This window comes from Helobdella robusta (genome assembly GCF_000326865.2).
Source record: "Helobdella robusta unplaced genomic scaffold HELROscaffold_21, whole genome shotgun sequence".
NCBI classification, from domain to species: Eukaryota; Metazoa; Annelida; class Clitellata; order Rhynchobdellida; family Glossiphoniidae; genus Helobdella; species Helobdella robusta.
Window position 1 is genome coordinate 614963 of NW_008704124.1, and position 22019 is coordinate 636981.

The 22019-nt window shown below is 31.2% G+C and overlaps 3 protein-coding genes across 3 annotated transcripts; 1 reads left to right on the top strand and 2 right to left on the bottom strand.

Annotated features, from left to right (window-relative positions):
- Positions 1–307: 307 nt before the first annotated feature.
- Positions 308–6761, bottom strand: HELRODRAFT_191408 (hypothetical protein; the record flags this gene model as incomplete). Its single annotated transcript, XM_009018274.1, has 13 exons — positions 308–352; positions 537–683; positions 849–1155; positions 1222–1615; positions 1741–1842; positions 2279–2364; positions 2507–2586; positions 2759–2892; positions 3101–3194; positions 4451–4627; positions 5258–5340; positions 5507–5640; positions 6553–6761. 13 exons carry the CDS (start codon positions 6759–6761, stop codon positions 308–310), a joined length of 1992 nt encoding a protein of 663 aa, XP_009016522.1.
- Positions 6762–7854: 1093 nt separating this feature from the next.
- HELRODRAFT_156866 (hypothetical protein) lies at positions 7855–10563 on the top strand (the record flags this gene model as incomplete). The annotated part of the gene is made up of 8 exons (XM_009018275.1): positions 7855–7908; positions 8363–8515; positions 8723–8829; positions 9213–9324; positions 9483–9605; positions 9929–9993; positions 10227–10371; positions 10531–10563. 8 exons carry the CDS (start codon positions 7855–7857, stop codon positions 10561–10563), a joined length of 792 nt encoding a protein of 263 aa, XP_009016523.1.
- A 1528-nt stretch (positions 10564–12091) lies between these two features.
- On the bottom strand, positions 12092–20036 carry HELRODRAFT_111211 (hypothetical protein; the record flags this gene model as incomplete). The annotated part of the gene is made up of 8 exons (XM_009018276.1): positions 12092–12961; positions 13051–13092; positions 13158–13262; positions 13661–13883; positions 13948–14117; positions 14183–14331; positions 18676–18859; positions 19256–20036. The coding sequence occupies 8 exons, from the start codon at positions 20034–20036 to the stop codon at positions 12354–12356; spliced, it is 2262 nt and encodes a 753-aa protein (XP_009016524.1). The 3' UTR covers positions 12092–12353.
- Between the last annotated feature and the right edge of the window lie 1983 nt (positions 20037–22019).

Consider the following 22019-nt stretch of genomic DNA (forward strand, 5'->3'; position numbering starts at 1 on the left):
TCGGAACCACAGGACTTTAAATAATTCACCTAAACAAAATCAACTATTAAATAAGTTGACTTAAGCAGGTTTCAGCGTCGTAGCCAAAAATTTTCTGCACGGGAGCTAGAAGTTTTAGAAAAAAGTCGAAAACATTTTTTTTGTTGATTCCACTTTTTTATGAATTTTTCCATACCAAAATCTGTATTTTTATTAAAAGTTGGCAAAAACGGCTGTTTTTTAAGGGATTCCAGCACTTTCAAATTGAAATTTATGAAATTTACAAAATATTTTTGTTAAATTAAACTCTTAACCTAACAAAATGTTTTTAGAGGGAGGGAGTTGGGTCGCGAAGCTCTCCTTGGCTACGCCTCTGCCAAGTTTAATAACGTTGCCGTGATTGCTTTAATATTATTTGCAACATCTCAAACTTGTTAAAAGACATCTATCAAAATATTAAATAGCAACAATAAAATACCTCAAAAAGCTACAAAACTAACAGACATGCGTGATGTCGACGTTCAATAAAAGGCAAAAAAAACTGATGAAGAGCTTACCACGTGTGTTAATCCTCTGGAACTTTCAACTGATAAGACGGGATTTAAATGACTATGAGATGACGACGATGAATTGAGGGGAGTGAAGGATATCAACTCATAACTGAGATGGAAGTTTATACCATTTTGATAATCGTGGTTGTCCTGCTACTTGAAAAATTGGAAATTGTTATTTTAACGAAACTATATATTTCTTTAAAGTTTATTAGTTAAATAAAAATAGGGTTTTAAACATATGAAAAGATAAATCACATCATTCCATTCAACTTCAATCTTACTATAGAAGCATTCCTACCGACATTTAACAATCACCTCAAGGTAAACGTCATGCGAAACGCAATTTAAATTTCCATTGTCTTTATTTTCTTTGGCAGTCGTATGGACGATTATTTGGCTGCTGGCTGTCGTTGTTTTATTAAACAATTTCATTTGCGGTGCTTGCGAAGATGTTGAAAATGTTTCGGCTGTGGGTAATTTTTCCGGTGTAGTGTTGGCTTTTTCCACGTAAAATTTAAAATAGGCTTGTGACACTGAATCGTTGATGCTAGAATTATGTTTGGCTGAATTGTTGCTCTTCAAGTGAGACATTAAAACTAATTTTCCAGATTTTCGCATTTTCCTTTGTTTGAAAATTAAAATTAAATAAATTATTTATTAATTATATACTTTATAGATTTTAATCAACCTGAAATAATAATTGAAACAGAGTCTCATCACAAAACATCCAACGCCGTCATTTCTCCCTCTCATTTTATCATTCCCACAAACGTTGACATTCGGGTTAATCAATTTGGGTTCATTTTTAATGCTGACACGAATGTCGATGACAGGAGATGACCTCAGCAGGACGACAGCATCGGACAGGTACGACCCAATTAAGAGATCAGGATGCAGGTTGCTATCGAGATCAAAACCATTTGAAGCGAGGGAAAATCCAAACGAACTAAAAGAAAGATTAAATAGATGTTGGAACGATGATGGCTCGATGATTTGTGAGGGTTGATGCTGCGGACCGGTGATGCCCCCTCTGAAGATGTACACCCGGCCGCGCCCTTCGTATGGCGAACCAACCGCAAAATCTGGAAAAAAATAATCTGTTTGTTACATTCAATTTATGATATCAGCAACCAAATTTCTTTCTATGTTTTGATTTAAAAGCTGTTTTTTTCAAAGGTAGCGCCGATGAATTTAATTTTATGCTCACCATTGAAATCGTCTCTGTCAAGATCGCCCAGTGAAACGATGTCGGATCCAAACCATGGGTCGTGGAAGTTTTTCGTCTGATCAGTGGAAGCCGTTGATGTTGCTGTTGTAGCGGTTGTTGTGGTTGTTGGTAGTGGCCGTGGTATTGCTGGCGTTGCTGGTGGTGTTATTAGACTGGTTGAAGAAAAATGTTGAAAAGAATTGTTTTTGTAAGAGGATTTATTTAAAAGATTATTGTTTTCAACGGCAGGAATGTCGGCGTCAGTAGATGATGTGTTGAGGTGGTGTGCACTGCAGAAAGTATTTTTAATAACGATTGGTACTGCATTTTCTTTTATGCCCTAGTCGAAATATTTCAATAAATACAAATTTCATTGACGTTTTTTTAATTTAAATCCTTTTAGAAATAAGAGAATGTGAAATTTTTGCCTATTAATTTTAACATTTCTTGTCATAACATGCATATATTTGAATATTTATGTGTATGCACAAAACATAAATACACAATATAGATTAATGATTGCATGCACTGACATAACCCTTGGTGCTCATGTAAACGTAGATGGCTCCCCCACAGCTATCCACACCATGGTACAGTGGAGCTCCTACCACCAGATCGTCTAACCTTCATTTGAGTTGTTCATAATTTGCTAGTTAGGTATTAACCATTAAACAAACTTAAAGCAATTCGATTATTTTCAAATTTAATTGCATTAATTAGTTAGTAGATCAAACTTATAATTCGATGTTTGAAACATGTCAAAAACTTGTACCCATCTCCATTTACATCGATGACTAGGACTTTGTGGCCAAATCTTGAACCCATTTGTTGGCCTTTTAATCTGACCTGAAAAAATATTCATTTATTTCAGCATAAATTTAAATGAATATAATAAAATAGCCTATGTATTATGTTAGATTTTTCATATTCTCAATAGCTGGATCTAAAAATGAAGTGTTGGTTTAAAAAATAAACTGAACGATAATGATGATATTGAATTATTTTAAATTTGAGTCACCTTCACGAGGAACGTATGCGCGTGAACCTTCTGCAGCAGCAAAACTTCGCCAACGTTGTCCGACCTCGGCGCGCCAACGACGTACACCTTCCGTCCCTGCTTCGCCATATTGTGACTGGTCGAAATTGACATTCCTGGAGAATAAAAAAAAGTTAACTATAAACAAAATTGAATAAATATTTTATTCTATTTTAAAAATTAATTCAAGCGGTTGAATAACAAACGGACCGAAATAGGAATGAGGTTTGAGAGTTATTTCATTCTCCGTTGATTTGCCACCGATCAAATGAATGTTGAAGATGTTACCATTTGTGGTGTTCAGTCCGTTGATTTCAAACCAACCTTCCTCTCCATCTAACTCATTTCGCAAGTTGCCACCGAACACGACGCCCCTCCATAGGTGTGCTCCAGGTGCCCCCAACAATATTTCACCGTCCTTCGGGGTTCATGTGAATCATTCAAATGTATCTATATTGCAACGCATAAGGATTTATATAATATATGTAAAAATTACAAGTTTTCCATTGGTAAGAAATCTGGCAAATGCCAAAAAAACATTTGTGTAAATAATGTTGCTTTCTTTCATTTTTTGATCTTGCTTTTTAAAACAGTTTGAGGTAATGATAGCATTTTTTAAAGTTGTTCCAATATTTAAATACAAAATAATGTTAACTCAAAAAAGCTTTAACATTAAAGAAACATGGGAGAGAAACATCGGAGCAATGAAATGATATTCAACTGAAACAAACCCTATAACAACATTTGAAACATCGTCATAATAGTACAATAATTAATATCTTATTTTGTATTGATCAATTGCACACTGATAAGAAAATTTTATATTTTCCAAACCTCCAAACACACAAAACAGACGCTGGATAAACAGAAGTATGAGAACTCCAGCTTATCAGCAAGTAACGCATGCACATGCAACATTACATTCTAAAGTAATTTCCAATACAATCCTCTCGATAGACAATTATGCATGCACACACAGACAAAAAAAACACACGCATATATGTTTCTTTGATTTGTATAATTTGTTTGTTTGTTTGTGTGCGTTGTGCTTGTGTGTGTTTAATAACTATTTAAAAAAGTTAAATTAAAAATTTTAGTCTTAGATTTTCAACCGAGTTTATTTATCTTTTATAACATTTTCAGACGCTATCACATATCCCACACACGCACACACACACACACACATCACGCACAAACACCACGCACAAACACACACACATAGGATGACAAGAGTAAACAAGATTATTTATTTATAAGAAACACATGTTTCAAATTATCACTTAAATGGATGTGGCATGGTGGAAAGAACGTATTCTGTAGAATTAACGTTTGTTAATGTGTGTTAATACTTTGAATGACAGTCATTCGTTGAGATTTCATGACGATTCAATAGTTTGCTAATTATTACTAATATTAAATGTTATGAAGTTATTTAACATATCCAATCTGTCAACGGTTGAAGTTTGTTGAAAAGTAACAAATCGACAAACAGTTCGCAGGTTTCCATGTGAGCGAAAAATAAAGATGAAAATTTAATCCAAAACGTCTAAAAATAAGTTTAATTTATTTTAAATGGAATGTTAAAAGATGTTAAAACTAAATAACTGATGAAACTCTCAAAAAAGTGTTGAATAGAGCGCTTAATGACATGTTTGAATGAACATCCAATGATACCTTGTCAATGAAGGCGCTGACTCCAGCTTGGCAAACAGCGTAATCGAAGTAACCTCCGTGCTTGAGGTTGCATGGTGAATGAAACTTGAATGGCTTGAGATTGTTCGTCAGTGATATGCACCAACCAGGTGTTTCTGATCGAGCTGATGAAACCTTCCCATATTTGTGGCCACAAGCCTTCCCGTACACAATTAATACACGCTTATTGTTAATGTGAATAGCTAATTTAATAAACTAACAAGTTTAAATTACAAGAGATTATTAAATTTTTACAGTTTTGAAAAACTTTCAGCGTAGCATGAAGATTTTAGACATTGGTAGTGAAATAGTTAAGTTTAAATCCCTTTTTAAAGGTTCTAAAAAAAGCCTGCTCCTCAATAAAATATTAAAAAATATATACAGAATTGATGCAAATGCATATAAATATAATAATATGTACCAGAATGTCTTAAAGAAGTTATAAAATCAATATCTTATGTTCCTTATCGAGCTCGGGTGAGATCGGCAAAGCATGGAAGCATATTTATTGGGTGACCTTGTTTGCCCACGTTACCTACAGGGTATCTAATATACATTTTGGGCCAAAGAGGTTTTTAGTTGCGTTTGCCGAAATCTGGAGCTCATTACCGACTGATTTAAGGCACGTTACCGGCATCAGCCGTGATGTTTTCAAGTGTCGGTTGAAACATCATCTTTTCAACAAAAGACAGCATTGACGCGTCTCTAGGGATAATTCAATAGAGGCGCTTATAAATTTTCTTCAATGCAATACAATGCACAAACGCATGCGTGTATTATAATACGTACCAGAGCTTGTCCTGAAGGAATGTTCTGACTGACGACGACACCACCAAACCACTGATCGTTATAATCCTCATCTTTCAGCACAACTACGTGTTACATATAATTATTTGTGCATAAATTTTGTTCAGGAATAAAAAAAAATGTAAAAATGACTTTACTTATTTTATGATGGTCTATTTTCAATGAAAATTTCAATTAAGTTTAACTATTTAACTTCTATAAAACGTCATCAAGAAAGCTGAAGAGATTTACACTCTCTGAAGCTTGGCAGCGGCGTGCAATCTGTGTTTTCGTCGTGGAAAGAACAGTTGTAGAGAACGCCAGGGCGAGAAATATTTGAAAAAAGGGGGTCTGAAGCATTGTCCCGAGGTGCCCCCACTAGGAATCTAACAACAAAAATTATTGAATGTAATTGACATCATAATTATTCAATCTAAAGTAAAAAAAATTAAATTGAACATATAATATTTGCAGATTAAAATCCAATTTTCAATATGAAAACCCTAGTAAACAAATTATGATGATTCAAAAAAATTGTGGAAAGAAAATATAGAAAACCATATTCATTGTTTTTCTAGACACCACATAATTAATTACACCTCATCAGAACATCTCATTTAACATTGACACACATACACAAATAAGCACAGGCGCACTCATACACACACAGACAGACGTACACAAACACGCACAGGCACGCACACATACACACACACACACATGCGTACATGCGTACATGTTGTTTGTGTAAAGCATGTAATATAGAACGCAAACAAGCACGCACAACAATGCTGGTCTTGTACTTTTCACAGTTGTTAATTTAAGATGTTGAACTTGGATGTAGAAAAATAATGTGTGAAGCATGTGCAGATGGTTTGATTGAAACCACAGTTTGAAACATTTAGACGGCACAGTTTATTTCATTTAGTTAACAGATCCGATAATAATAGCTGGTTTGTCCGACATGTTATGCATTCGTTATTTTATGATCATTTTTGTTTAGATTGTTACAAAAAGTTTCGTAAAAATGAATAACGTACACACCGTACCAACTATTAACTTAATATCTTCTGTGTTGTCAATAGAATATTTAATCTGTTTCAATCCTTAGTTTGAATAAATAAAAAAAATCAATAATATAAATTGCAATTAACGTTTATAATGTCAAATAAATTGATTAATATTCAAGCTTTTTTTATTTTCTAGCAAGTTTCAACATAAACTAAATCAACGTCCTTAAATTATTATTAACACCACACAGTTTCAAGCCACTAAACTAAATTCACTTCTCAACTAACATGATATCACTGTTGTGGTGCCCAACTTTGTGGGGAGTGATGGAGTAACCAAAGTAAGAACCAGGTGGGCCTCGCTTTAAAGTTGCAGAAGATACATCCAGGTTGAAACATTCTGTATCCCAAAAGTACTCCAGAAAAAATATCAACAACGAAATTTTGAAATCTCTTAAATGTCGCATAGGTATTTTTTCGTTTGTCGTAAGTATCATATTTTAAAACAAATGATGTATGATATACTTGTAAATAAAAATAGCATTATATTTGCAAGCCTAACAATCAAATAAGGGTGTTTTATTTTCAAATTAAACGACTTGTAAACATATGCACGCATTAAATGGAAGATGTTTAACTTCTCATTAGATGAGGAGTGATATTAAAAAACACAAACGTTATAAGATGCAAGGGAAAGTTAAAATGTAATGTGTGTGGATGGATGGATATGTTGGAAAGCGCATGCATGCATATCATATAGACGTCTTCCTTATATTAGTCGGCTGTAGCTGGCTCTCCCAACACAACACAGCGGATGATGTGTTTGAGAAACAAGGTGACAAATAAATTGAATGATGCGATGTGTGACAAATAATTATTGAAACATCCATACAGTGTATTTCAATTTTTTTTAAATATTGCATCACATGAATTGTTGGAGACGAACGAAATTCGATTGCTCAATAATATATTCTTCTTAAAAAACGATAACTATATTGGAGTATTACGGTTGAAGTTGTTGAATCGGTTCAAATCGGAACTTCACTAAAGTGGTCCGATTAAGCGGTTGGTCTCATTAAACGACTTGACATTTTTCAAGTTATGAGGTGTGATTTTAAGCCAAGATTATAAAACCTTTCACCCTCTTTGGAGACATTTAGGTTGAGCCACCAGTTCAGTGCGTTGAACATAAAATTTAAATGCTTTTTTAAAAACTGAACAGCTAAATATGTACGCTTCCCGATGCTTCTAATGTGGAGAAGCGCAATGAATGCTATCAGCCACTCAGCTAACAATTTCTGCAATTTTTATATTTTGAAAAATTCCTATATTTTGCAAGATAGGGCTAACGAGCCAACGAGCCAATCATGACCATTGGCCATCATGATGTTAAGTTACTATAGTAAATGACAAGTGCTGAGACAACTTAACGCGCGTTCCTCGTAATATAAACAGTAAATAAGCGACGCAATTTAGCGCCAAAAAAGTTAGTTAAGTTAATTTAATTATTTAATAGAGTCAGATTTTGGAATGATTTCTTCTCAAGCATCTGGTATATTAAGTGACAACAGAAATATTCTTGTGGCTAAAATGGACAATGCTAAGAACATGTCTGTCCTGCTGAAAGCAGTTCATTTCAAAGATGTTAGTTAAGTTCAATTTAAATTTTAAATACTTTAAAAATTTTTTAAATGTTTAATTTTGAGTTAAGACAAGTTGTAAGATTAAGAATTTAAGAAGTTTTAATTAATATTAGTTAGTCATTACAATAAAATAAAATTAAAGTCAAAAAATAATTTCAACATTACTTTTATTTACTTAAGCTTAACTTTACTATACTTTATAAATCTTACTCTTGCTATTAGATTAGATTAGTTGTTTACGTTAGTATTAACAACTTAACTATTTTATTAGAATTATTATTAAAAAATTAAAAGACGTTTTTGTACAAACTTGAAATTACTAAAATCTATAAAAAATAAATAAAATAAAAATAAATTCAATGAAAGATTCACATATAATTTGATAATGTAAATCCTGAATGTCATCATAATCTTATGTTTTATTTATATCAATTATTAAAAAAAAAATATGTAAGATAGCATTGGTGTGTGCCACAGAGCATGGATTGAAGGTGACTGTAGATGATTCCAAATGTGTGGTGGCCAATGCTTACATTCAGGCTGATCTCTTTAGGCATTATTCACTGAAGGAAGACGTCGTTTTCAGCATCAATCTCAAAATTTTACTGGTAAGTAATTGTCTTTCTCCCATTATTATAAAATGTGTTCTCATCTTTTTGAATGTAAAATTGCTCTTTTGGATCATTTTACTTTATGAAACAAATGTGTGTTTTGAAAAATTTATTAAAAAATTTAATTAATTAAATATTAAATTTAAAAAAATTTTTCTTTGCAGAATATATAATTGCTAATGAAGTAATATTTAATTATTGAAGGAATGCTTGAACATATTTGGTAGCTCCTCCATGTCTTCAACTTCATCTGACGGGACGACCGCTTTCGAATTATGCTATGCTGGGGAGGGCCACCCTTTGGTACTTCTGTATGTTCTGAGTTTGTGGATACAAATTATTTGTGACATTCATTGGTCTATGCTTGTTATTATCTTTTAATATGGTTTATGAGTTTTGTTTGATGAATCGTTTTTAATTTTTTCTATTTCAGTCATAATTCTTTTGCCTTTTATTTTATTTTGGTTATTTTAAATCATTTATCTTTGATGTCTCAACATTAGTTTTATGTTAATTTAGTTAATTTAATTTCAAGTTCAGTTCTGCTACTTGTTTTTGTTTAATTTGAGGTACATTATAACTTTTTAATTTTTTCCCCGTGGCAATTTGAATAGAGGCTCTGCTCTGCCTGTTCTAATAAACAACAATTATTATAAGAATTTGTTAAAATAGCATCTATTTTTTTTACTCATAGGCTTGAAGAAGGTGGTGTGTTAACAAATTGCAGCTTAAAAACATTGGAACTAAATGACACCTTGAATTATGATTTTGATGGTTCAAGTGTTGTCAACAAAATTATCATTAGAGTATTATTTTTTTTATGATTTTTACTGTTTTTTTTTATATTTTAATTATCTTGTTTTTATAAATTTACATTTTCTGCTATTTAATTTTTCTGCACCTATTTTAATGTTTGCTGACCTATGGTATAAAATTTTAAAATGGTAATAAAATGTTGTTAAAGTCAGAATGTTTGAAGGAAGTCTTTTTTGATTTGGACACATCAAGTGACGTACTGGAGATAACGATGTCCACGGATAAACCACACTTCAGGCTGACCACGTATGGTAACACTGGTACATACCATGTACATAATTTAATCTTTTTTATTTAGTGTTAAATTTTTTTCTATCCCTTAACCATTCATTTTTCCATTTATAGTTTTTATTAATTTGATGCGCCTAATACATTTTTTGGTAAATTTGTAAATAGTTGGTTGTTTTGGGTTGACTTTTTTGTTAGGACTGTTGGAGATATGTTTGATAAAGTTCACCAGTTCATTAATGTTGTGGGTTCAGGAGTTGATGCTAGAGTTGAAATGGCTTTGCCGTGATAATCTTACTGCATTTCATTTTCATAAAATTATAATAAGATGTATTTTTGTTATAAATAGAAATATTAATTTTTTAGTGGGATTATCCGAAAGATTCAGACATGATAGAAGAATTTTCAGTAATTCAGCACCAAGTAATTAGGTAATTAACGTTTTAAAACTTAATTTTCTCCGACACGCATTGCCAACATACACAAACAACATCCTAGTGTCCATGCATCCACGCATTACAGTTATTGCATATCATATGCATTTTAAACCAGCCACTGTAGGAAGGCCATGCGTTTTGCCACTCTTCTAATATTTTTTACAATATATGTCTGCATTGAAATCAGATTGCACGTTTGTAGATTTTGCCTTTCTCTATTATTTTAGATATAAGATGAGTTTGATAAGGCCGTTTTCAAAGGCCTTACTGGTATCAACTCGGACATCCTTAAGAACTGATGACAAGGGGTTCCTGTCCATGCAGTTTATGATCAAGTTAGATGACACACAAACAAGTTTCGCAGAATATTTTGTAAGTTTTTTTTAATTATTTTTTTTAATTGCTTATTAAATGTTGTTGTTAATTGTTGTTTGATTAATTATGAGTTGCGACATATATCATGTTTTCATATCTTTCACTCTGTTGCTGCAATTGATTAATTTGGTTCATTTTATTATTTTTTGTTTTCAGTGTGCACCTGACGTTGAGGAATCATCTGAGTAACAAAACCCTCCATTTTTTATTTTACACCAGGACTGCGTTAATCGACTTTTTTCAAATACTTCTGTTCATTTCGTTCACTTTAAATAAAATTTTAGTTATCTTTTTGTAAAAAATTGAAAAGGTTAGTTTTTAATCTTTGGACCTAACAAGCAACAACAAAGTAATTATATATATATACATATATGTATATGCGGGGTGATTCAAAAGTAGGTGGACATTGTTTGAGATACAGTAATGTGTAACATATGAGGTTATAAATGTTGTTACATTCATGTTCAAATAAACTATGTTATTCTCTATTCCTTACAATTTTGTCATTTAAATTTTATCTGGTTTTCTCAGATAATTCAAATAAACTCAATAAAAAATAAAACTGTATATAAATCGAAACAAATTTTTATTTATTAACTTTGTTTAAAGGCCGAGTTTACATTCGCTTTTTTTTCTAACATGTAACTCGGCGATTCAAGAACCCCTTAAAAATGTGTGTCTCAGCCGCAGACCACTACTGAAAATTTTCGTACTGGCACACTAGAAATTTATATAAATATAATTATTATTCCACATAGTGACGTAACAACTTCACATAGTTAGTATAACATAGTTCTTAGCATAACTATTAGACTTTGCTCGCGGACTACCAGGCAAATGTCCATGGACCACAGGTTGAGAACCGCTGATGTAACTGACGAAAACAAGCTGCTTGTAAATTTTCTCCAGTTTTATGGTGTTATACTACTCACCAAAACTAGGTACATACGACACACGCTGGTACGTACGCGCCAGCACCGCATCGTGTGCACGCTTTATTATGGCGTATGATGGCAAATGAACTTGAAATTCACGCAAAAACAACACGCGACGCAGAATACCAGGCGCTTAAGCTAACTGGTCAACGATGACTGCGCTTTAAAATTAATTTTAATTCGGCATATAGTAGATATCAATTACTTACTAATATCACTAGTAATTTATTCATAATATATTTTTAGTAATATATACACGCACATTTGATTGTTTGATGATTTTGATTGAATCTGAATAGCGTGCTATTATTGCGGCTTTTAGTATTTCACACTATCAATGCTTTTTCCTTAATGACGCAAGTAAAAAATATTAAAGCTCCGTCACGAAGCAAAGTCATAGAGTTTTTCACAATCAATACGCTGCTAAGGAACCGTCCATAAAGGGGGAAGTGGGTCAAAATTTTGTGACATCAACAAGGGGATATAAAAACTTCGTTTGCTCTGCAATTTTTCGATTTACATCATGAATTATTAAAAATTTTAATATTTTTTCAAAAAAAGGTCCGGTTAGCACAACAAAATTGACATTTTCAACATATTGTATATTTGACATTTTCAACGAGTATATATATGGATTTAATCACAAATCGGTTAAAATAATGAATACCTTTATTTGAATATATCTGGTTATTCTACGTAGTCTGTTAAAAATAAGAATATTGTGTGAGATGCACATTAATTATTCACGGAGGCCTGGGCTGAATCAACAAACCGTACTGGGTTCTTGTCAAGTTCACGTTTCTAACGCAAAAACTATTGATATGAACATCGTAAATCATGAAAATATCTCAAACTAAACGTTTAAATATGTTATAATGCGTGGTTAAATTAATAGAGACTACACTGAAAGAAAAAGTACATGAAAAGAAAGTACCAATAATAATAATAATAGCGGAAAATAGACTTGAAAGTGATTTCTTTTTAACTACTCTTTTTATATTTTAATATTCTTTGATTTGTTCAGTATTTTAAATAACACTTATTTTAAAAAGGACTGGTAAACACGTGCGTGAAAAAATTCCTCAATTCGGCAACCCTGTTGGCACTTAAATTTTGCAACGATTCCCTGTTCACTATTTTTTCCTGATGCTGTTGTATGTGTTTAATTGAAGTTATCGATCCATACTTGTCGACGTGTGTGGCTGGAGATCCGTTGCTTACGTTCGTTATGCTGGACAGAGATCTCGACATTTGACTTGAGAGGATGGACGCTCGTGCGCTTATGCTATTGTTTCTGTTGCTGAAAACGGACGATGAATCGGTATCTATGATTGGATTATTACCCCTAACCAAGACTATTGACTTTGTGGCATTTTGTTTTATCTCGACATGAAACGGTTTATTTGAGGAAGGTGGCGATGTAAACGTTTTGTATTTAAAACTTTCTGGCTCCATCGATTGACTAGTTTCTTGTTTCAAGGAAAGATCTAAGGGCCTGGAGGCAATTTTTCCGTTGTTATTTGGTGGAAGTATTGAAGTTCTCTTCCACTTTGTAATTCCAACATTCTCATTTCTCCCGAGCGGCACTAAAATGACCACATTGAAAACACTACGCAATGCATTCTCTATCGTCTTTTTAGGTTCAAGGTTTGCTGAATAAGAAAAAAAATAAAAATTTGCAAAACGTTCTTATACATAAACTGCTGTTGTATATATATAATACAATTTGAGAATAGCGTACCGATTTCATTGGTGTGACTAGAACTACACGCTTCTAAGTTATCTGAAATATAACAAATTTTGTATATTTATTCAAGCAATTATTGAACAAGTTTCAAAAATATTAACCCGTTTGTAGACGGAAACGTTGGACTGTGAGATTTAATTTATCAGAAAAACCAGGTGAATTTGGATGTATTTCTTCAACCACAGTGTGCAGTTGGTGCCGAAAGCCTTTAATATAAACGTTCGTACGGAAGAATGTAAAATTAAAAATACTTAATTTTTAGCCAGAGTTAGTAAAGCCGGTATGATAAAAGCTCACTTATAGCACAATATACTTTCTTGCAGAAAAAAGTTGTGCTCAATCGGATTTGTTTCAGGAATAATAGAATATAACTAGCAATTGAAAAAATGACATATGTAATATATTTTAAACCATAAAATTATTTAACAATAATAAGGTTTCGGTGTAACAAAGTGAAGATGCACTCGAAAGAGTTAAACTGAAGGCATAATAGTGTTTGTGACGAATATTATGCCTGGATGCTAGGCTAAGAATGTGTCTTCGTAGATAAAATCACTTAAATTTATTAATTAATTAAATTTATTAATTTATTTTACATTTTTACCTGTTGGCAGGCTTATGTTTTTTGGTCGCCTCCTCATCCAACTGAATATTTTTTTTTTGTTTCTTACTCTGCTGATATTCATTTGTTTGACGGTGACGTAAATTTGTTTTTCAAACAATTCCAGCTCCCTCAACTGAAGTTCTTTATATTCTTGTTTAATTCCTTCGAATACGTTCTCCAGAAATAATTCGATAGATTTTTCCTTTGTGTCCACATCTCGACTCTAAAAAAGAAAAATTATGAAATGAAAATTATGAAAACTTCATGGTTTAAAATTAAATATTTACGCTTTGGCTTCGCCTACTTTCCATTTCTCTCCCTATTTCATTAATCCATTCAGTCTGAAGTAATTTATAAGACTCTTCTTGGTGGATGAATGACGAATCTCTAATTTTTTCTAATTCATTCAACATATATTCAAATGTCGGTCTCATTTTTGAATTTGTTTGCCAACAATCTGTAATAAATTTTAATATTTATTTAATTAAACGTTGTTTAAATTTGAGTAAAAGAGTTGAATACCTTGCAAAAGTTGTTTGAAGTCTTGAGGACATGAGTCTGGAATGTACAACTTCAGAGAACCTTTTCCAACTCCAACAATAATTTGCCACTGATTGAAGTCTTTGTAAGGTACTTGAGAAGTCAACAGCTCCCATAGAACAACTCCATAACTGCAATTTACAAAGTATTTGTGTGTAAAACTAAATTTTTGTACTCCAATGTTTTGCCAAATTATATTTTGTGAACTGTCATAAATTTAATTTTTCTGACAAGTTTAATTTCCAGTTTACACAACATTTACATTTTTTTACATCCTCATCTGTCACCTGTTCATTTTACTGTTACTAAAACTCAGTTCAAAATATAAAACTTATGATTCCAATTATTATTATTATTATTATTATTATTATTATTATTATTATTATTATTATTTATTGTGACAGAAACATTGTCTAATGCTATTTTAAATATAACTTACACCCATGCACTTGTCATTGGCAATGAGGATGGGTGGATCGTACATTTGATTATTTTTATTCTATTCATTTTAACATTTTAGTTACAATTTATTATCTTAATATCTTATAGTTTCATTGTGTCGATTGGATAAATAAAATATGTTCACATTATTGTTACTTCCCTTGTTTTTAACTTTAATCCTGCTCCCTTGAATCTTCCCACACATTCTTGCAAGCTAAAAACTCTTGAACGTTTAGTTATTTTTTAAAAATTCGTTTAAATATTTTTTTATTTTTCATATTTTTGCCTTTCTCAGTTATGTTTCATCCTTTCTTCCATCTTTCAATTTTTATTCCTGATGAATATTCTTCAATATTTGGTCTAACTATGTTTTATTCTATTTTTCAGTATTTTAAGTCTGGCAAATTCTTAAATTTCCTCGCATATTTTTTTTCAAATATGAATTTAAAATAATCAGTCACAAACTATGTTTTAGGTTATGCAACTTATTTTGCGATTGTCGTCTTTTACAAAATAGCGGTTGTATTGAAGTTGTTGAAAGTAAAGCTTTCCAGAATACTTCCCTCATCGTATGGTGGTTGCTGGATCAATAAACTAAACAGCCATGAATAGGGATTCGTTGTTCCGTTATTTAAATAATCCATATAATTTTTAAAATGATTGGTCTATTTTTTCTAAATCTTTAAACACTGAAAATGAAAAAATTGGTTTTGAAAAACAAATTTGAATTAAATAATAAACGCATTTTATGGCTGACAAAGATTTTAAGATTTCTACTATTTTTCCTTCTGCTGTTATTATAATTACTACTACTACTACTACTACTGCTGCTGCTGCTGTTACTACTACTACTATTACTACTAGTGCTACTACTGCTTACTACTATTACTACTACAATACTGAATGCAACACCAACAAAAGAACCGTATTAACATTCGAATTAATTACAAAGTGGTTAGTATTGTAGAACTTTTAATAGAATGCATAGTCACGAGGCACAAACAAATTATATAAATATTATTTATACTATATAAACATGGATATATTATATAAATAGAACGCACAAACACACACATATAATATATTTATATATTATATATATATATATATATATATATATATATATATATATGTTAAATATCATATATATGTATATATTTATGCAGTAATTTTGTAAAATCTTATAATTTACTACATTAATTATGGTTTTTATCAAGATATATATATATATATATATATATATATATATATATATATATATATATATATATATATTGTTGAAAATCCCAGCATGTTCGGCGTTAGTTAACTTCCTATTTAACTTTTCGAATTTTCTACCGGTTGATCGTAAATCATTCTCAAGTTTCTTGAGTTCAAAACCAAAATTTTTGTTTATTTTATGTATGATAGAACAAAAAAGCTTTTTTGGTGTTCCTCATCTTCAGTGTTCGAATTGATATGTTGTGTGTGCCCTGATATATGTATATATATGTATATATATATATATATATATATATATATATACACTGTGTCTCTACTCTACTCTGTTGATTCCTTGCTTGTTCAAAGTGAATACTTAACACTCCTTAATTAGATCTACACTCTTCAACTTCGTCCAATATAAAACACTTAATGTGTTTTCATTATTGATGATTCCTCTGTTTTTAAATTGTTGAATATTTATTATCGGATGTCTTTTTTCTATGAGTATTTTATTCGGCTAGTCGTAAATTATAATGATTGTTATTGTAATGTAAGATTTCAACATTGTGGTCCAAGATTTAGCTATTAATTTTAGTGATTCTATATAGCGCCAGTTTGTACGTGCATCGGGAGTCTTTGTTCAAAATATAATATTTGTGGGTGTGGGCATCATAATTCCGAATATATTGGTATGACGACGGCCAAGTTATCGAGAAAACTCACGATGCCGTACAAACTGGCGCTATAAAGAATCACATGAAAGAGAAACACAAAATTAAAATTACTAGACAAATCTTGGACCACAACGTTGAAATCAGTCATACTGATTTGAATCGATGAGGGTTCAACCGCTGATCTTTGTTGCCTTGTACCAGCCAACATGAACTTTTTTTTTATTCTTTAAAAATCAGGATCTGACAGACGCAGAAACTGTTTGTTACAGCATGCAAGGCAGTAGTATAAAATGGTAACGAAGAAAAAAATAAATGAACCAATAAATAAATAAAAAACAGAGAAAATATGTTTGAATATAAAAAGTTTTAATAATAAAATAAATTAATGGTATAAAAAGGCAAATAGATAAAGTAACTTGTTAATAGACTAAATAATGACTTAGTGAGGTGATCGATAAGTAACTGAGTTTTAGTTTGATTCAACTATAGCTTACTTTGACCCAGCCACGAGCCGACATCAGGTATAGTTTTTGTCAGTTTCTCTAATACGGAAAATATGAAACACAAATCGCCGTGTCATCTGCGCACCCATAGCAATAATAACGACGTTTATTTTTAAATCCACTATCTCTGCAACGAACAAATTAAAGACAATCGGTCCAAAAACAGATCATCAAGACATCCGTGACGTAAGTTTCATCGGTTTCGAGAGACCACCAGAGTAAGAAATCTGCTGAGCCCGACCAGTAAAAAATGATGCGAACCACATTAACGCAATCTTATTTAAATCATAACAATATTTTAGTCTGTCCAACCGGATTTTATGATTCACAGTATCTAACGTCGAACTCATGTACAGGAATGTCAACAAAGTTACTTTTTGTACATTTATTGCTGAATAAACATAAGAAAATATATCCGATAGAGCTGTTTCGGTCGAATGAAACTTTCTATATCCAGATTGATGCAAAGGTCAAATACCATTCTGTGTAAACATATAAATAGGGCAAATGTTGAATGTCGTCATCAGTTGCGAATTTAGACAACTTTGACTAAAGATCAAAATTTTGAAAACGTTTAAAAATTTGACGAGGGGACCAAGTAAATTTTTTCTGTGTAAAAACTGAATTTTACTGACTTCAATAAAAATATGCAAATACTGCTTACAACTGCTCTCCGCCCGCCCCCTTAGATTCGCCACTGGTCGTCATCTCTCTTTTTTCTGCACGTGAACACGCGTAAAAACCACCGCCTAAAAGGTAAAGATTCATAATGTTCGAACCATAACGTCGTCAAGCCGCAAAATGGCATTTATATATACGGCATATAAACGTAATTTGTTGTTTTTTTTATCATTTTTCTTTTCGGTATTGCGATAAGTATTTATTTAAACAATACCTTTCCATGTGAATAAGCGGTTTCAGACTTCTATCTACGTTATGTATCTTGGTATCTACCTGTAAAACCATGTGCCACGAAAGACACGCTGAGAAACTTGTTTTAAATGGTAGCAAACCTGAAGATTGTATGAATAATGATTGAAAATAAATAAATGCAACTCTAATAGACAAGATATTTTTATAAATACGAGTGCTTCGGAGCAAGCGTTTAGAAATTGAATGTTTCTTTGAACGTACAAACTTTTTTTTATTTATTTTTTTTATTATTATTTTTATTATATATATATATATATATATATATATATGTTGGTAATAGACCATAATTTTTACAATATTCTATAAATTATATATATATATATATATATATATATATATATATATATATATATATATATTCAATCACTCAAACGTTTTAGAAGTTTCAAAAGGTGCTTCTTGTTTAGGTTTGGGGGAATTAAATGGCCTGATATAAAATTTAAAACTGGTACACAGTTAGTGAACGTTAAAATTATTTTCTAAAATTATAATTAAAAAAAATAATTCCAAAGTATTTTTAACATTTGTACAAAATTTGTTCAGCCATTTTAATTTAGCATGTTTTCAAACAATTTGGGAATTTTTTCCTAATGAAAACAACCCGTAATTTGTAATGAAGTAACAATTAAGTAACTGACAAAATTTGAATTCGATAGAATTTTTATCGTCAGATATAGAAGCAAAATGAAACTTTTAAATATACAAAATTACATAATATAACCTCCAAACATCGCTGAATTTAGAAATTTTGTGATCTCTGAAAACCTCAGGAGCCATCCATTCGAACGTTCCAGCTGCAGCAGTCAATAAGGTGGTCTGACATGCTGGTCTGCTTAATCCAAAATCCGTTATTTTCAACGTCTTGTTTTCCAGCGATCCATTTTCAATGGTTTCATATATTAAAACTGTTGAAGTGAATTTGTGAATTTTGATTAATCAGAATGAAATTGGTTATTTAGTAACTTTTTCCATTTTTCAACTTTTTTAAAGTGCTAGCTAACGTTTCTAACGATTCAACATTTGATACATCACGTTTAAGGTATGTAAAGAATAACACGAGTATATACAACAGTATCTGTAACGACAAAATTAATAGTGTTGATGATATCTGCGATATATTTTAGACTTGACGAAAACATTTATGAGATTGCAGAATCAATTTTAACATCTTGTCCTCATTGGCATTCAACATAACATTAGTTAAATTTAAATAGAAAAAAGTGTGGAGTTTTTATATTTAAAAAAAGCAGCCAACAAAAGCAAATCAATTGATCAACCAAATAAAAAAATAAAGTTCTTACTGTTAGTAGATTTTAAATCTCGGTGTATAATTGATAAAGGGGCATCACTATGTAAGTATTTCATGCCCTTTGCAATTTGAGTGGCCCAGTCTACAATAATTTTTGGAGGTAGCATGTTGTCACGGAGGATTTTTGATAACGGTCCTCCTTTAGCGTAATCCATCACTAGAAAGTAGTTAGGGGGCTTGTTGCAGACTCCTAACAGCGATATTATGTTGGGATGTCGCAAAAGCCAAAACATTCTGGCTTCGTGTTTGATGCTGTTTTCGGTTTGATTATCTCTAAATTCTTTAACGGCTACTTCTTGGTTCATCCATGTTCCTTTGTAAACTTTCGCGAAACCTCCTTGCCCGATTGTTTCGTTCATAACAATTTCATTTAAGTTCAATTGTCTGGGTGTTGCCTTTCTGTAAGCCGATGATTTTCCAACTCTTCGAGATACATACATCTTTGGAAACCAACCAGTTTTTTCACCAATCCTCCCTTCCCACCAGTTCGTTCGAATCGATTCATCTCGACTGATTATTTCCACTTCATCATTTTTACGTAATTTCAACTCGTTCTCGCCGTACCCTCCGTAGTCAAACAGGGCAATGTATCTTTCATTTTGCTGAGCAAACGGTGATTGGAGACTATTTTTACGGCCGGAGATCTTTTTTTTGGACTGTTTCGAAAATTTGTATTCCGACACTTTTGATTGGTAATTTTTTATAATAGAATTTGTTTGGCTTTGTTTGGCACTTGAGATTTCGTAGACCCCACCGTCTTTTAGGAAATTCATCACTGTTTTTATTAATTATCCCATTTTAATGTAATTTTTGACGAAACGTTAAATAATTTTATTATAATAATAATTATTATTATAATTATATTATAATAATTTTATTATTATAAACATTGCTTTCCTTTATTGGTTGCTCTTATTATGCATTAAAACAACAACTTATGTTAAACTTTCTTAAAATGTGCACCACTAGCTGTTGAATTGCTTATTATTGAGCTGACTGTTGCCTAGCATTCATTTATAAATTGGATGAAATTCTTTTGGCAACACCGGGCTAAATAATTAAAATAACTGATTTTAGCATTAACATTTAACATTATAACATTTGTAACAAAATAATATTTTTACTTTTTATTATAATGTCAAAATACTAAATTCGGACATTAGATAATATCAGAAAAGCCAAAAAACAGTTGTAAAACATTAAATTGCATGAAATATTTGTGACTGACATACATACCTTTACATGTTTGTTGATACAATATAATAATACACGCACACACATATTTATATATGCTGTTTACATATATATATATATATATATATATATATATATATATATATATATATATATATATATATATATATATTATTAACCACTTATATAAATCTTAGTATTAACATCTTGATAACAGTATATATCTTAAATTTCGGTGTATAATCGATAAAGGAGACAACAAGCTAATTAGGGAAAACAAAAAATAAACTTTTGCAAACTAATGATTCAGTTGAGAACTTAATTCAATAAAATGTGAACCAACCAATTTTTGGTCTATTGATTAACTACCTGTTCTTTTACACTGAAAAATTATTTTTACATAAATAAATTAAAACTAAATTTTAGTCTAGTATTTCCAGAGCCGACTCCAGGCTCAGTTAATCTGGCCTTGACAGCAGTTTTCATTGTAGGCAGTGACGGTTCTAGATAAAGTTAACGATTGGACCAAAATGTGAAAAATTTTGAATTTTTTGAAATATGATAAGGAGGGCCAAGAAATGATTCAAATGTTGTTAGTGTGGCCAAAACAGCACTGTTCACAACGGGTAGGCCATGGTCCCCCTGACCACCCCCTAGTTTTTCAAGTGTGGATTGTTTCTTTTATTTTTTATTTAAATTTGATAAATTGTTAACGGATTAAATATTTAAGTTTTTTGAATTATCATTATCTCACTTCGAATTCATCTGGTCTTCCACTAAATCGTACATCTTTGTACGCACTTCAAATTATGTCTTTCACATTAATTCTCAAATTTTGACATTAAGAAAAATGTTTAAGTAATTAAAGATTATTTTTGTTTCATGTTGTTGCCGTACCATTGAGTTAATCTACGTAAGGCAACTACGGAGAGAATTGTATGTTGGAATTAGACCTGTTGTAAACTTTAAAATGATTTGTATTCAATGATTCTAGTTGTATTCAAGAAAAATTAACTTGATTGCTTGTTAAATTAAACTTTTATTATTAATACTCAAATCTAATTTAAAATTTTGTATTTAGGTTAAACTTATGTTTACAGAACATTGAGATACATGGGTCAATCCATTGAATTTTAGACAAGAACTGCTCAATCGTATTCTTCCCGTTATAAACTCCATGGAGAGCAGAACAGCTACCACGTCACACGCTCATAATATTTTACACACGGAATCATCAAATGGCAGAAGAATGTTGGTTGCGGGTTGTGTGAGTACCTACATAATTATATAACGACGCAAATGCCTTCAGTTCAACGTTAATTTCAATATATTAACATTCTTTATATCTCTAAATTGTTGTTATAGCTCAGTGGTCAAACTTAATCCACATGAAATAAAGTTTAGCGATCTAAATGAATGAGTGGATAAACACATTCAGTAAAGAGTAAAACGTGACAATATAAAAATTATTAATATTAATATTATTATACGCCCATTCGTTTCTATAAGGAAATTTTTGTTCAAAAATTACACTCTTAGATCTTATTTTGGAATGGTTATTG